Raw genomic sequence first — 17250 nt, 5'->3', positions numbered from 1 at the left:
CCGCTTGAAATTTTGCACAGATACTTAATATCGATGTAGGTCATTGGGGATTGCAAATGGGCCATATCGGTTCAGATTTATATATAGCTCCCATATAAACCGATCTCCCGATTTGACTTCGTAAGCCCCTGGAAACCTCAATTTTTGTACGATTTGGTTGAAATTTTACGTGTAATGTTTTGTTATGACTTTCAACAACTGTGTCAAGTACGGTCCAAATCGGTAAAGAATCTGATATAGCTCCCATATAAACCAATCTCCCGATTTGACTGCTTGAGCCCCTGGAAGCCGCAATTTTTGTCCGAATTGGCTGAAATTTTGTACGTGATGTTCTTTCATGACTTCCAAAAACTGTGCCAAATACGGTTCAATTCGGTCTATAACCAGATACAGCTCCCATATAAACCGATCTCCCGGTTTGGCTTCTTGATTCCCTGGAAGCCTCAATTTTTGTCCGATTTGATTTAAAATTTTTACATGGTGTTTTGTAATGACTTCCAACAACAACATCATATTTTAGCAGAATCTATGGTGGTGGGTTCCCAAGATTCGGCCCGTCCGAACTTAGCACGCTTTAACTTGTTTGCACGATATTTAAGGTAACCACGGGCATACCTGTATCCTAAAGAGGAAAAAATTTTCCATTTACTGCAAGCGAAATATACCAAAGTAATTGCTGGGCAAGAAATTGTGGATGTGGCGAAAAAAGCAACTGCTGCCATGTACACATACATACATTAGTTTTATACTGCAGTTGTTAGACCCATAATGTCAAATGGTGTTGCGGTCTGGTGGACGGCACATTAAAAATCCATCTACTAAACTAAAAACTGGAATGTAATGCACGCAATGTAATAGCCCTGGCCATACTTAATAGCCCTGGCCATTCTGGCTAGGCAAATTACTGCGACAATGGACATGCTGTTTAGGATTCCGTAGGATCGAATGGTTCTATAGCGCCGCGCAAGGACAAGTTCATGACCTAGTATTATTTTTTACCATTAAAGTTTACTTCAAAAAAAGTACAACCAACTTCAATTCTCAAGGAACTGACAGAGATGTGTCAGTAGAGGTCCCCACAATGTCAAGGAGTGGTATGGAATGTGGGGACCATTGGGGTATACCCTGACTGACTGGGCTTAGCGTCGAGAAGATAGTGTAATCGGATACCCACTGTAGTGTGGTCGGGTAACCTTACAATTAAAGAAGTGATGGAATGGTTAGGGAAATGTATAATGATATAACAACGATTGGCATAAGTATATTCTCAGATAACCAGACAGCCTTTAAATCTCTGTCGTATTTCTAAATCCTAAAATCGTGCTCGACAGTCGCAGAACTACCAACGAGATGGCTGAGCAGTTCAAAATTAATCCCAGGGAATTCTAGAGCCGATAAGATTGCGAGACTAATAACTACTTTACACATTCCAGCGGAACTGAAATGTGTGGGTAAGCCTCTAGCGACATGTAAACTAAGTCTTCAGGATGGGGCCCGAAGGTAATAAAGTGCTAATTGTAACCTCCAAAAATATGTGGCACAATCAAGATTTGAAAACGTCTGTTGTCGTTAGCTAGAATAGAGGTCTCAGTAATTTTGTCCATCATGGCAAGTTCAATCGCTGTCTGATTGAAAAACATCCTAATTGACTGAAGGTGTCAAGTACAAGACTTCTCCAGAAGCAGTGAGGACTTCCGGGAATAGCAGAGTATAAACCTACTGTGTGTGTGTAGGCTATGTCTTCAAGATGAAGCTTGAAGAGCAATGAACGACAGATGATCACAAGTATCGTTGACTTGAACATAGGTCTCGGTGATTGGGACTGTCTTTAGGGTGATTTCAACACCCAGGCGGACGAACATGGCTGGATGGTCTTAGATTTTTATGAATAAACCCCCATCCTTCGGTGGTGGGTATTAAAAAGTAAAAACACGCTAAGCTTGACTGGCCCGAATCTTGGGAAACCAACGCCATGGAATTTGACATAAAACGAACTTACGTACATAAGGAAAGTCTTCTGGGTGCAGAAAGTGGCAGCACATATCATGTGATAACAACTTTAAGCAATCAAATGTGCCCACATGCTTTCTTTGGGTTGAGTAACATATGCGTTGTTTGCTGTAACTCACACAATACAAGACTAACTAAAGCTGCCATCACACTATATATTATTTTTGTCTTATGACATGTAAAAATCTTGCTATTATTAAAGTTGCACACATGGAGGCCACCGTAGCGCAGAGGTTAGCATGTCCGCCTATGACACTGAACGCCTGGGTTCGAATCCTGGTAGGAACATTAGAAAATTTTTCAGCGGTGGTTATCCCCTGTTAATGCTGGCGACATTTGTGTGGTACTTTGGCCCATAAAAACTTCTTCCCAAAGAGGTAGTCGCTCTGCGGCACGCCGTTCGGACTCGGCTATAAAAAGGAGGTCACTTATCGTTGAGCTTATAATTGAATCGGACAGCATTCAACGATTTGTGAGAAGTTTGCCCCAGTTCCTTAATGGAATGGTCATGGGCAAATTTACATTTTTGCTTTTGCAAAGTTGCACACATAATGTGATACAAATGAAACTAATATAAGACAATCACATTTCAAAATAGCACATGTTATTAGAGCGGTGCTCTATTTCTTCTGTCAAAAACATCAAGAAATCAGTTGTTTTATAGCTACTACGGTATAATATTCGGACGACCTTCATGAAATTTACCACTGATTAATTTCTTTCTCATCGTAAATCTCCATGTAATATCAAAAAAATCCATTTAGATTTCCACATAGCTCCACCCGATTTTCACTTACAGAGCCGTAGCCACTGCATTTGAAATTTTTTTGATTCTTAAAATAATGCTAATTTAAAATCTACTTGATACAATTCAGATAGTCCCAATGCAGCACCCGTTATTATTGTTGATGATGACCATTCTACTCATGAGGCAGTTTGCAGTTGCCAGCATTGTTGGTAGTTCAAAGCTATTTCTCATAAATTTGTACTAATCCCAATGACATAATTCAGCATGTATGATGTTGGTAGGGAGTGCAGTGGCTAAGCATATAATTCTTTCCAAGTGTACGTATGTGTGCGTTTCTAACTACAAACGTATGAAGGACATGAATTATGACTAGGGCCCTTATACAGTAGGTATTTTTGAACAGATGTAATAAATTAATTGCAATTAATTTTATAAATCTTTCAAATCAATCTTCATCTGTGGCAACGGCACCCTTACTCGTAGCCACAAAAACATTAAAAAGAAACCATACAGCCATTTAAACTAAAAACCTATTAAAAGTTTTTCAAAGAGATTTCATTCTACCACACTTCGGGGCAGGCTAATAAAGTACTACTTTAGCAATTTAACAAAACGGAAAGCTGTTGGTGAATGTCCAACATTGCGATGGTATGCTTACATCCATGTTGCTTTAACAACAAAATAAAACTGATGTGAGAGGAAAAAGTTAAAGTATTTCAAATGATTTTTCGAAGCATACTCCCATGTAATTCGAACTCGAAATTCTGTTACTTCTCTTTTGTTTCGAACTAAGAGAGTAAGGTAAGCATGCTTCGCTTTGATTCAAAAGTTCAGCAACATTTTAGTTTCTCAACATGTTGCTCTGCAACATTTGAAACAAGATTAAATCCCTGAAAATCGCCGAAACCACTACGCTACCGTTGAGAAATTTGGAAAAAAAAGAAGAAATTAAAAACTGAAAAAACAAGAAAAGCGTGATAAGTTCGGCCGGGCGGAATCGTATATACCCTCCACCATGGATCGCATATATCAAGTTCTTTGCTCGAGATCTATTTAAAGGCAAACAAAAGATAATGGGTATGAATTGCTATGCTATTGGAGTTATACTATGTTATGAACTGATTGGGGTCATACTTGATTTGACTGGCCAAATCGTATAAGACTTGCGCTCTATAGTGAATCAAGAAGTATAATCGTAAGATATGTTTATATGGAAACTATATCAGGTTATGGACCGATATTTGGTCAGTATGTTGAAGCTCGTAGAAGTAGTGGTTGTACAAAATTTCAGCCAAATCGGATATGAATTCCGTCTTCTAAAAGGCTCAGCAAGTATAATCAGGAGATCGACTTATATGGAGCCTATATCAGGTTATGAACCGATTTAGACCATACTTGGCACAGTTGTTGAAAGTCAAAACAAAACACTTCATGCTAAATTTCAGTCAAATGGGATAATATTTTTTTCTATCAGCCAACACGCAGGGGATGTTCCCTTTAAATGCAGTGCATTGCGTTGACGAGAGGAAATTAGGAATTGGAGGGAGGGAAAGGATGTAGTGCTTATTGACATTTGTCTTAAATCCTTGGATGTCAAAGTGGGAGGGAAAAACATTAGCCGGAAGTCGATTCCACATACAAACGGTTCGGGCAAAATAAGAATATCTCTGTAATGCATTGTGCGGTCCGCTGGCTAATCAATTACAAACGGGTGTGAGTTTTGGAATGTCTAGTATCCCTGACATACATCCTTACATCAGGAATAAGAAGACGAATATCAGACGAACACACACCATGAAAGTACCGATAGAACAGCGCCAAACAACCCACATTGCGACGATGTTCAAGGGAGGTAATAGAGTTGGATACCCAACTGTCCCCCATCAACGCCATCGCTCTCCTCTGTACATGGTCCAGTAGCTCCAGGGATGATTTTGAAGCTCCAGTCCATACATGTGAGTTGTACTCCATTTTCGGTCTTATGATGTAAATGGTGTAGATGTTGAGAAGATCAGACAGAGTGAAGTAATTCTTACACCGTTTAAGGAAGCCTATACACTTGAATACTTCTTGCGACACTTCAAATACATGTTTGGCCCAACGGATATCGCTTTGTGTTTTCATGCCCAGAACATCAAGAGCTTCTGATTGCTTAACATCTATACCGTTAATAGACAAAGATGATCGTAATGTGTCAGCGAATCGTTTGTGTGGCAACAAGCAGCACTGAGTCTTCCTTGCATTAAAATGTACCCCATTCATTCGACCCCACCCAGAAATGGCCAGCAAATCCCGGCAGAGTGTATCATCCATAACCCGCCTCTTGTCCTCAATCTCTCGACGACTCGTCCTATGATTGAATGAGTACGAAACAGGGATTACTGTCGTCCGCAAATGAGTAGATCGGATTCGATGTCTGACTCAACAGATCGTTGATGAAAATAAAAAAAAGAGAAGGAGAAAGAACAGAGCCCTGGGGTGCACCTGTGGTCAATGTGTGCTCATTGGATGAGAACCCATCTATAACAACTCGAATAGTGCGATCTCTGAGAAAGCTCGAAATAAATCGAACGAAGCCATTACCGACACCAAATGCGACAAGCTTTGATAGTAGTGCACCGTGCCACACCCTATCAAATGCCTTGGAGATATCCAGAGCCACAACCTTACTCTCACCAGACTGGTGGATTGAGCGACTCCAACCTTCCGACAGAAGTGCCATGAGGTCGTCCGTAGAGCGATTTCTGCGTAACCCATAATGTTGGTCGCTAAGAATACCATTAAATTCTAAATACCACACAAGATGATTAACCATGTTCTCCATGACCTTGGAGAGAGCGGAGCCTATCGCAATTGGCCGATAATTCACAGGGTTGTTTGCCTCACCCTTCTTGGGTATTGGCTGAACGTTCGTAATGGACGAGCGAGCGTCGAAGAACACCTGTTGATATATCATCCGGGCTCGGGGATTAATTTACGTCTAGATTCTCAAGAACCCTTTTAACTCCACGAGTTCGAAAAAATATTTGGGGCATGACGCCAGATACATTTGCGATTGAGAGGAGTGGTTGATTGCTATCCGGCAGGGAAAAGTTCCCTGCAAATATATCAGCCAACAGGTTAGCCTTATCAACCGGGACAGTGAACGTTCGATCATCCTTAACAAGAGTTAGAATAGATGAAGAACTACCCTTTACCCTTTTCACGAACGACTAAAAGCTCCTCGTGTAGAAACAAGAACCTTAGTACACAAACATTGGCACACGAAGATCTTGCCTGCTTGCGCAGCAGTTCAGTATTGGCATTTTTTGCGCCCTCTAGCGGCTCAAGAAATCAAGATCCGAGATCGGTTTATATGGGAGCTATATCAGGTTATGAACCGATTTGATCCATACTTAGCACAGTTGTTTGAAGTCACAACAAAACACCTCAAACAAAATTTCAACCAAATCAGATAATAATTGCGCCCTCTAGAGGCTCAAGAAGTCACGGTCCGTGATCGGTTTATATGGAGGCTATATCTGTTTATAGACCGATTCTTGGCATGGATGTTGGAAGTTATAATTCAAGTCTATGTTCCAAATTTGAGCCAAATTGAGGCTTCTAGAGGCTCAAGAAGTCAAATCCGGGGATCTGTTTATATGGGGGCTATATCAGTTTATATATCGATTCGGATCATACTACGCATGGATGTTGGAAGTCATAACACAAGTCTGTTTATAGACCGATTCCCATCAAATCGGATGAAAATTGAGGCTTCTAGGGGCTGGTGAAGTCTAAACGGTTTTTATGGAGGCTATATCAAAATCTGAACCGATATGGCCTATTTGCAATCAACAACGACCTAAGAAGTATCTATGCAAGATTTCAAGCGGCAAGCTTTGCGCGTTCGACCACTATGTGATTTCGACAGACGGTCGGACGGACGGACATGACTAGGTAGACTCAGAATGTCGAGACGATCCACAATATATACTTTATGGGGTCGAAGATTATAGGATATGGGGTGTATAGCCATTCCGTTTGCAACATATCGAAATATCCATTTCCGACCCTATAAAGTTAATATCTTTCTGATTCTCGTATTTCTTCTATACGCTGGTTAAGTTATTGAATGGGTCAAATCGGACTATATTTAGAATAGCTGTCAAATAGGTCGATGTGGCGATTTATGGTCTTTAGACCGTAAAATCCGCATTTTTTGTACAATTTTGCCGAAATTTGAAACAGGAAGTTGTACTAGTGGCCCCGATATTCAAACCGAATATGGCCCACATTAGATGCTATATAGCTGCCATATAGACCGATATGCCGGTTTACCGTCTAAAGCCCGTAACAAATATGGTTCAGATCGTTCTATATGCAGATATTGCTGCCATATACAGCGATCTAGGATTGAGAGCCTTGAGCCCATTAAAAGCTGCATTTATAACCCGATTTCGCTAAAAATTAAAATTGTGAGTTGTTTTAAGCCTCCCGATATCCGACTCCAATATGGTTCAGATCGGTCTATATTCAGATATAGCTGCCATATATAGCGATCTGCCGATTAAGGGTCTTGAGGGTCTTAAACCTATAAACACAGCAATTATTATCCGATTTCGATTGAATTTGAAACTGTGAGTTGATTAAAACCTCCCGATATCCGATTTAAATATGGTTCAGATCGGACTGGATTTAGATAAAGCTGCCATATAGACCGATCTGCTGATTTAGGATCTTAAGCCCATAAAATCCGCAATTATTAGCCTATATCGCTGAAATTTGAAATAGTGCTTTGATTAAAGCCAACCAATATCTGACACAAATATGGTTCAGATCGGTCTTTATTCAGATATAGCCGCAATGTAGACCGATCTACCCATTGACGGTCTTAATCCCATAAAAACTGCAATTAGAATCCGATTTCGCTAAAATTTGAAATAGTGATTTGTGTTAAGCCACCCAACATCCGATTCAAATATGGTTCATATCGGACTATATTAAGATATAGCTACCATCAGGGACGTAGCCAGGGAGAGGGGGTCCCTCGCGCCCGAGACCCCCCAAAAGGATTTTGTCCAAAGAAAAAATCTAAAATAAATTTATTCCAAACGAAAAATTTTAGTACATTTTTTTAAAATGACTAATAAATCACATTGTACTGTTAAGTGATTTTGGTATTGGTCGAAAGAATAAAGATATCAGATTCTAATTCCACAATAATTTAACCCCATGTTCTCATGATTGGTGTGTACATCCGACTGGTGAAGGGCGTCTATCGAACGGTGCGCCACATCCCATCTGCCACATATTTGAATGACGCACTCCACTCAAAAATATCTATCACTTGATCCCCCTTTGTTTTAATAGGTCAAATAAATTATTGGAGGGGATTTCATGTGGTAAAGCACCACCTAGATTCTTAGACACAAAGTTACATGTCATAACCGTAGTCGGCTCCTAAATACCAATTCAATTGAGTCTCATATAGCTATGATCGAGTAATATTCCCATTTGAGGGTGGAGCAACCCCCAATTACTTGGACATCATTTTTTATGTCATATTCGTAGTCTACTCACGAATACATTTGAGTCCTATATTGATATGTACGTCCAATAACTTTTATATGATACCCATTTCTCCCTATCGGCCCACTTTTGATTTTGAGTGGTGTTTTTGGGGTGACGGGGGAGGATCCGCCCACTTCCAATATCAACAAGTTATAAAGCCTTTACCTCCTTTCTGGCCATATTAGTAATCTACTCCCGAATACCTTTCATTCGAGTCCCATATTGTCATTATCGTTCTATAAACCTAATTTAGGGTGTTTTGGGGTCGAGGCGACCCCCCAGTAACATGAATCCAACTTTTTGATATCAAATTTGTATTCTACTTCCGAATACCTTTCTTTTGGGTAAGGGGGAGGGTCCGCCAACCTTGCGATATCAAAAAAATTTTATAGCCTATTGCTTCTTTCGGACCACTCCCCACAATCTATGAAAATTTCTAAGAAATCGATTTAGCCGTTTTGAGTCTTTACGGAACAAACAAACCCACAAACAAACGAAAACAAATTTATTTATATATAAAGATAGATAGACTAGCTGAGCCCAGCCCGCTCTGCTGCGCCCGATAATGCTATGTTATCTTAATTTGGAAATTTCTGCCTAATTTCACATGAAAATGTATTCCAATTTTCCTGTGGATTTTTCTTCTCTCAAATACCTCTTATTTAAACCCCCGTGAGTAAAAGCCCTGTTTATGGGTATGGTGCCCCAGAGACTTTGCTCATAAGTGGAAATCAATTTAGTGCTCTGCTCCCAAAGACCTTTCATTTAAGATCTATAATGCCATGGTCGGTAAATATGTCCAATTTGAGAGTTTTTTTTGGGTGGAGTGACCCACGAAACATAAATCCAATTGGCAGGTTTTGGGAGACACCCCACCTCAGATTGCGATAACAAATTTTTTATTTAAGGTTAATGTAAGTGTGCCAACCAAATTTCGCTTAAATCGCCTTACCCATCTCCGAGATCTGTTGTTTTTGAAAATTATTGTTCAGGCCCGTCTTAGAGTGCGAAAGTGCAAAAATAAAACCGCAAACAACTGCAACGAAGTCATAACGAAGATAAATGCTGTATGAACAATTTTGACCACCCTGCCCTCTTTCATGTTGCCTTCTCCAAATAAGCGCCATTTACTGGCTGTTTTCAATTGGATCAACTAAACCTTTTGTAAACAACCAGTAGATGGCGCTAGCATAAATATAAGTGCTACTACTCGCTTGAAATGGCTTAACGCCTATAACATTGGTCATCACATGGTAGTTGTCTATTAATGACTACCTATTAAATAGTCATCATTTAGTCTTTTTTAAATCAAATCAAATTGCCATATTAAACGATTTCTGTGGTAAAGAACTTATTCGCCAGTCTATATATTTGGTGTGGTGGCGATAGTTTTTACTATTAAACCATTTAAAACTTTTTAACAAGAAAGAATTGCCCAGCAGCACGTCGTTTGGTCTTGTCTATCGATAAGCTAAAATGGTTACAACCTTGACGTTAAAGTTTGCAAGTCCTGCTAGCACGCTGAACGTTACCATTTTGGGAATATGGCGGCCCACATTTATTTGTTTCTCCACATATTAATTAAATCACACAGTTCCCTATTAGGTCATTATGATTGATCGACTGTTGGGGGTGTAGTGGTCCGCTAGATATTTGAGCAGAATAAAGATATCAGATTCGCAGTCCACAACCTTATTCCTTTAATTTAACCGCATATTGTCATGATTGGTGTACGCAGCCGTTTGGTGGAGGGTGTCTATATGAGGGTTATGTGCCACACTCCATCTGCCAATTAAGCACACTCTACTCAAAAATATCTATCATTTGATCCTCCACTGTTTTAATTGGTCAAATAATCTATTGGAGGCGATTTTTGGAGGTAAAGCGCCACCTACATTCTTGGACACAAAGTTTAATGTCATATTCGTAATCAACTCCCAAATACGTTTCATTTGAGTCTTATATAGCTATGATCGAGTAAAACTCCCATTTGGGGGGCGTTTTAGGGGTGGGGCGACCCGCAAATACTTAGACATCATTTTTTATGTCATATCCGTAATCTTCTCCCGAGTACCTTTAATTTCAGTCCTATATTGATATGTACGTCCAATATGTTTGTTTGGGGAACTTTTGGGGTTGGCGTGGCCCATGGGTTCCTTGGACCCAAATTTTAATACCATATTCGTATTCTAATATCCAATACCATTCATTTGATACCTATACTGTCCCGATCGGTCAGCCTTCATTTTGGATGGTGTTTTTGGGGTAACGCTCGCTGCCAATATCAACAATTTATGTAGCCTATTTCTCCTTCCTGACCATATTCGTAATCTACTCCCGAATACCTTTCACTCGAGTCCCATATTGTCATATCCGTAATCTTTTCCCGAGTACCTTTAATTTGAGTCCTATATTGCTATGTACGTCCAATAAGTTTGTTTGGGGATATGGGGTTGGAGTGGCCCCTGGGTTCCTTGGACCCAACATTTTATGCCATATTCGTATTCTACTATCCAATACCTTTCATTTGATACCCATATTGTCCCGATCGGTCAGCCTTGATTTTGGGTGGTGTTTTTGGGGTAACGCCCGCTTCCAATATCTACAATTTATGTAGCCTATTCCTCCTTCCTGGCCATATTCGTAATCTACTACCGAATACCTTTCATTCGAGTCCCATATTGTCCCGATCGGCTCTCTTTTATTTTGGGGTCGAACTTTTAGGGTAAGGGTGAGGTTCCGCCCCCCTTCTGATATCAATTAATTATATAGCCTATGTCTCCTTCCGGACCACTCCCCACAATCTGTGAACATTTCAAAGAAATTGGTTTAGCCGTTCTTGAGTCTATACGGAACAAACAAATTTACAAACCCTCAAACAAACAAACAAACACAAATTCATTTTTATATATATAGATAGACAGATTAAACGGTGTTCAATTATCCTCATTCGACTTTACCTTACCGAATCAGTAACTAATCATGCAGCTTAAACGTTATTACTTCTCTCTCTCTCTCTCTCGCTCTCTTTCATTTCTTAAACTCACCAAGTGTATGGAACGGTAAATTGTAACTTAATGTTATACACACAATTTCTATTTTGTTTCTGCTTCATAAAAATGGATTAACTTAAGTTCTGGCAATGAAATAATGAGGGAATTAAACTTTATGCTTCCTAAAGTTATAATTGAAATCCCTCAATAAGGATTTTGTCGTTATACATAGCAGCAGATTTGCAGAGGGCGGGCTAATGACTTGCAAAAATTCACCCATTTTTTTGTAAAGTTTAAAAGGCAGGGCCAAGGCAAAAATTTGCTTAGAAATTCGCAAGCTACTGCAGTTACCTTTTATTTTATGTCTCCATCGAGTATATCACTGAAGAATATGAAAACCACTAAAATAATAACGCACTTTTCCGAACTTTCGCTTTGAGCATTGAAAAACAACCGATCACTGTGAAAAATAAAAACGTACTGGCAATTACATAGTTGAATGACTTAAAGAAATACATACACACATGCATACATGCGACTGAATTCTCTCTCTCACTCCCCCGTTCTTTTACTAAAAGTAACCAAAACAAAATGTTCAATTACCTATTACGTGCTTCAGAAAAAAAACATAAAATAATTAGGAAGTGGGGCCAAAGAAATTGAGTTTCTAGTGGTTTAAGAAATCAATTTGGTGGATTTCGGTTATAAGGACCTTTCTGGGTTACTGTTTAGAAGCCACAGATTTGTATGTGGGAGTAGCGATCCCCGTCAAGCTTCTTTAGCATTTGTAGCTACTCTGTTAGGTGCATTCCATTATCCGCAACCGGAGGATGAGCCCAGTAGCTTTCAGCTAAGCTTCTCGTGATGATAATGACCGCATACATAGGCCGGAGCTAAAAGTTCCAGCCTGTGTAGTGCTCATAGTCATCCCGTGCCGAGACAAATCACCTTTGTGGGTCGTTTTTGCTGGTTTTAAGTTTACTTTTCTACCAAATTTCGAAAAATATTCGGGCTTCTAGGTTCTCAAGAAATCTAATCGGGGGATCGGTGGGAAAATTGTACTTTATAGAGAGCACGCCTGATTTTTGCACCCCGCTTAATTTTCACAACAGGAACATCACTCTGAAATTCGTTTTTAGGGCAAAGGCCTCTGAACCCCCTTAGGGGCCAAACCCCCCTTTGGGGGAAGTGCTCCAACCTAGACAATATGGATATCAAATGAAAGGTATTAGCGTGTAGATAACGAATATGGAAAAACATGTATAAAATTTGAACCCGGGAAGAACATATGGGGTCCTACGCCCGTTTTTTTAATTTTTTTTCTATCTTTAGGAATTTCTTATATCTTAATTAATTGCTTCTTCATACCTATCGTAATCTCTTTCGTACCTTTCACATCAAGTGCGCTACATATGTGCTGTTTTCTTATGTATCACACGATGTATGCAGCTTTCAGAATTGTTAATCTTAACAGCAGCTGTTAACCTTCCACGACCAATCAGATTAGATGTGGCTCAACTACGCTTTAGCAGATGCACACATCCTCTATGTATATATCATGCAAAAATGCAAATTTGCCCATGAACATTCCATTAAGCAACTGGGGCAAAGCACCTCACAAATGTCGCCAGCATTGAGAGAGGATGTCCGCAGATGAAAAATTTTCTGGTGTTTCTGCCAGGATTCGAATCCAGGCGTTCAGCGTCAAAGGCGGACATGCTAACCTCTGTGCTACGGTGTTATCTATCATGCCAGTTCACTGCAGTAAACTTCATTTACCTTCTATACTAATATTCCCAGATTAATTAAAATTATTTGCTTCTATTTAAGCATTTTTTATTCGTACTGAACAACATTTATTGCTTTTATTTTCGATATTTGATTTAAAAATACATTTGGCATACAAAATTGATTCTCCATAACCCTTACTTAAAAGTAATTGCCTCCAATCTCCTTCGGGCCTCCTTATAGGCCATCATTATGTCATCCAAAGTCATGCCACTGGTGCGACTTGCACATGGATTCAAGAGTTCACAATTACGCTGTGTCAGCACTTGGCACCTTAGCTGCATTTGACCGGAATTGCGCATGCGTAACCCATAACGACAATGGACTTTGTCCTCGATATTCTGATTTTCCTTGTCATCGTCCACAAAACGAATATAATTGAACTTTCGACGACCACCTATAAAATGTCGATTTAAAGATTCCAAAAATGAATCCACAGGACGTATGCATTGCAATTTTAAGCTGTGATCCATTGGCTTTAATAATCGAACATGATAATGGCAGTAGCCTTCACTGCGTTCTCGCAACCACGCGTCAATGGAAATAATCTCAAAATAGACCTTTAGACATTGCGAAGGGTCATATTGTTCCTCACACAGCACTGTTATTTGCCATGCATAACCCACATGTGTGGAAGAAGTTCTCGAATTCTTTTGTGATACCGAGTGAGTGGAAGCCTCCAAAAGGCCTTCTTCGAGTATTGTATTGGGGGGTAATTTGATTTTATAACGCACATGGACATTGTCATATTCAAGATCAGTGAGATCCTCGATGGTTAATAAAACAGCACAGCGCTGTGTTCTTTTGGGGGGCATGGCAAACATTTTGGATAGTTCATCTTCATAACGCCAATGTGTGGATGGGAATTCGGGTAAGTAAAGAAATTCATCTTCCTTCTTTGATATTAATGATTTCTTTGAAACATCCTCTACTCCATAGGCATACAAGTGGCGATAGTCTGTATCTAATTCAATGTAAATAGGCTCAAGCTGAAAGTTATTAAAATCCGGGTAGATGTAAAGTATATGTTGTTCATAAAACCATTTCATGACCAATAGTTGAGTATCGGGATTGAGTGCCGCATAAACATACATAACCTCAAAATGTTGTCCAAGTTGTTGTTCCTTCAAAGCCTTATCATCGTCTTGGGGTTGGTAATCATCTTCTTGAACATAGGTAAATATCATATTGCTGCTCTCCACAGCCTCATCCAGATTTCGAGGTGTAGCCGCTTTTCCCAATTTCTTTTGACGCTTCTTTCTATGCAACTTTTTCTCCCTCATTGCCATGGCTCTTTCCTCATCCTTTAACAATTGATGGTACTTCTTCTGCTGTTCAGTTGTGCAATTCTTGGCATCTTTATAAAGCTCAGTTTCAGTTTTGCTGAAAATCTTTTGTTGCCACTTAAGACTTATAATTCTACAATCAGCCTCATTTTCATCATCAATGGTGTTTGCCGAAATATTACCACCAGAATTCTTCCCTAAATCACCTACAGATAAATTCTTGTGAACATCAAATTTCGGCAATTTCAGCAATGTGTTGATGCAACGTAAATGCACCTTTACTTGAAGTTGATCAATTCGGCCCTCTTTGATGTGATAAATTCCAGAATGTTTTGGATGGGTTTTGGAAAACATTTCAGCTTTTCGTTTTGTACTCTTCTAAATAATTCTTTTCATTTTTTTCAGCCCAAAACAAAAGCAAATCAAACGATTGTCATGGTAACGGGCTTATACCAGCTGTTTGAATGCCATTCTATTTAGGTATGCGTATCGTAACGTATAGCGCAATTTGACAACTGCCCTCATCGCTATAGAACAGGTGATTAGAAGCTGTTGGAAATTTTAAAATTTATGATTGAGGGACAAACTTGAATAGAGGTAGGCAATTCTTTTTTAGTTTTGAGAAGGTTTAGTAGCCCAAATAGTCCAAAACACTCAACTGAACGTTCTCTTCATAGTCTCCGGGCGCTGAACGCACGTCAAAGTGGATTGTTTAGGCTTCAGGGACCCCACTGAGAACATATTTGGAGGACAACCGACTCCTTCCAATGCAGTGCTTTCCGCTCACGGCCGTGACCTCCCGGCACGGGATAGCTGTGAGCACCACACAGGCTGGAACATTGAGGCTTAGCTGCGAGCTACCGGGCGCATCCACAGGTTGCGGATAGGTGAATTCTTTATACAGAGTAGCTGCAACGGCAGTAGCGGACAATCAGCGGTACCGAGCGGAGAGTCTCAGTGAGAGTTCGGGCGGCACCGGCTCTTGCACAAATACTGAGTACCTCTGATGCTCGATATGACAAGGCGAGTTATTGGCGACTTTCAATAACCAAAGGCCACCCTGTTACCCCGTCCTTTGAACCGGAACGAGCTTGCTCACATGCAGGAGCTTGACAATATGGAAAATGTGGCTACAACAACAACAAAACTTAAGCATTTTTGGGTCGTTGTGAAGCACCTTTTCGCATCATATTAAAGCACAATTGTCGCATCTGGGACTCGGAAACCCAAGAGTTATTTTTGAGAAGCCTCTCCATCCTCAACGTGTGACTGTTTGGTGCGATTTATGGTCCGTCGGGATCATTGAACTTTTTCGAAAATGAGGATGGATCAACAGTTATGGTGAATGGGTTGAGATATGAATAATGATATTCATATGGTCGGAGTTGAACGGAAACGGCGCTACCTGCCAATGGGTTAATCCCGGCCATTCGAATATATGTCATAGGACAAAATTTCTCCAAAAGGTATTTACCTGATAAATTGGGTAAATACCCGTGTATTTACCCAATTATACCCAAAAGCTGGGTATTTCTAATTTTGCAGATATCTTATGTATAAAAACATTTTCAAAGCAATTTTTGAAGACTTCGTATTCTTTGTATATAAAACTGACCTTCTGATCTCATAAAATCGGATTTTAGTTATATATAGCCGATATATAGAGACCCATCTCCAGACTTAAAGTCTTGAGGCAATAAATTGATCATTTTCATCCGATTTCAATTTAGCACAGTTAGTTCTGGTAGACACCTGCCTATTCCTGTCAAATGTGGTACAGAGCGGGCCATATTTGAGTCCATAAAACGAGCATTTTTTTCGATGTTGATGAAATTTGAAACAGTAAGTTTTGATAGACCTCTACACTTTCGTGTCGAACATCCACATCCATATCGGACCATTTTGTTGAATATCGTCCTAATTGGACCATATTTGGATATGCCATATAGACCTATATCCCGATATAGAGTATTGAGCCTATAAAAGGAGCATTTTTCATCTTATTTTGATGAAATTTCAAACAGTGTACCGATCTCTCTTATCCTCGGTCGCACACTCGAGGCGCTACTCCTACCGGTTTGAATTCGTCCCTTCTTCCAGCAAACCACCAGCATGAATTATAGAGGATGCACAGCACGGCAACCACACTTAAGGTGCTTTTACACATGTAATACGCAGAGCTTAGATTATGAAGCTCCCTAAAGTTAAACAGAGTGTTCCCCTGGAGGAATTCTCTCTCCGCTCCGGGTAACCTCTAACTGTCTTAACTCCCACCACCAATGACTAGTGTGGATATAATATCCTACGCAGATGATTGCTCTGTCTCTGCAATGTAGAATAGTATCAATGGGCTGTGTGGGCGAATAAATATTTATGTATTTGTAACAGCAACTTGAAATCTCTGCCAGAGGCAATCATAGTCTATGACAAAGAATTTCGACAATAAATCACCCGAAGATCCACTTCTGTAGTCAGTCCATTCTACTACATGGCAAAACAGAAATATAATCTACAAATCATTTGCAAGCGGGACTTGGGGTATACACAAAGAGCCCGACCGGTAGTGAATTATGCAGGAATGAACCGGAGATCTAAGGACCATCAGGGGCTGCCAACCGACGACAAACATCGACTACCTACATGAGGATACCAAAATTTAAAAATCATGGTAAACTCCTCTTTAAACAGTATATCCTGAGCTGCCATCAGGATATTCATCGGAATTTGCAACTAATGAGTTGTAATATCGTTCAAGGTTAGACGGTTATATTTTTCGTTAATGCATCACATGACCCCTTAAAAACAAGCACTAACCGTCTGTTAAGCATTCAGTTATTCCCAATTGAGGACGACAACTCCCATCACATATTCT

At 39.9% G+C, this 17250-nt stretch overlaps 1 protein-coding gene across 1 annotated transcript; it reads right to left on the bottom strand.

The window, feature by feature from the left end:
* Nucleotides 1–13152: 13152 nt before the first annotated feature.
* On the bottom strand, nucleotides 13153–14773 carry LOC106085661 (tectonic-like complex member Mks1). Its single transcript, XM_013249987.2, has one exon. It carries the CDS (start codon nucleotides 14730–14732, stop codon nucleotides 13230–13232), a length of 1503 nt encoding a protein of 500 aa, XP_013105441.2. The 5' UTR covers nucleotides 14733–14773; the 3' UTR covers nucleotides 13153–13229.
* Between the last annotated feature and the right edge of the window lie 2477 nt (nucleotides 14774–17250).

This window comes from Stomoxys calcitrans, chromosome 4 (genome assembly GCF_963082655.1).
Source record: "Stomoxys calcitrans chromosome 4, idStoCalc2.1, whole genome shotgun sequence".
Lineage (NCBI taxonomy): Eukaryota > Metazoa > Arthropoda > Insecta > Diptera > Muscidae > Stomoxys > Stomoxys calcitrans.
Note: the sequence above shows the minus strand (reverse complement) of the source record. Positions and strands in the feature narration are given on the sequence as shown.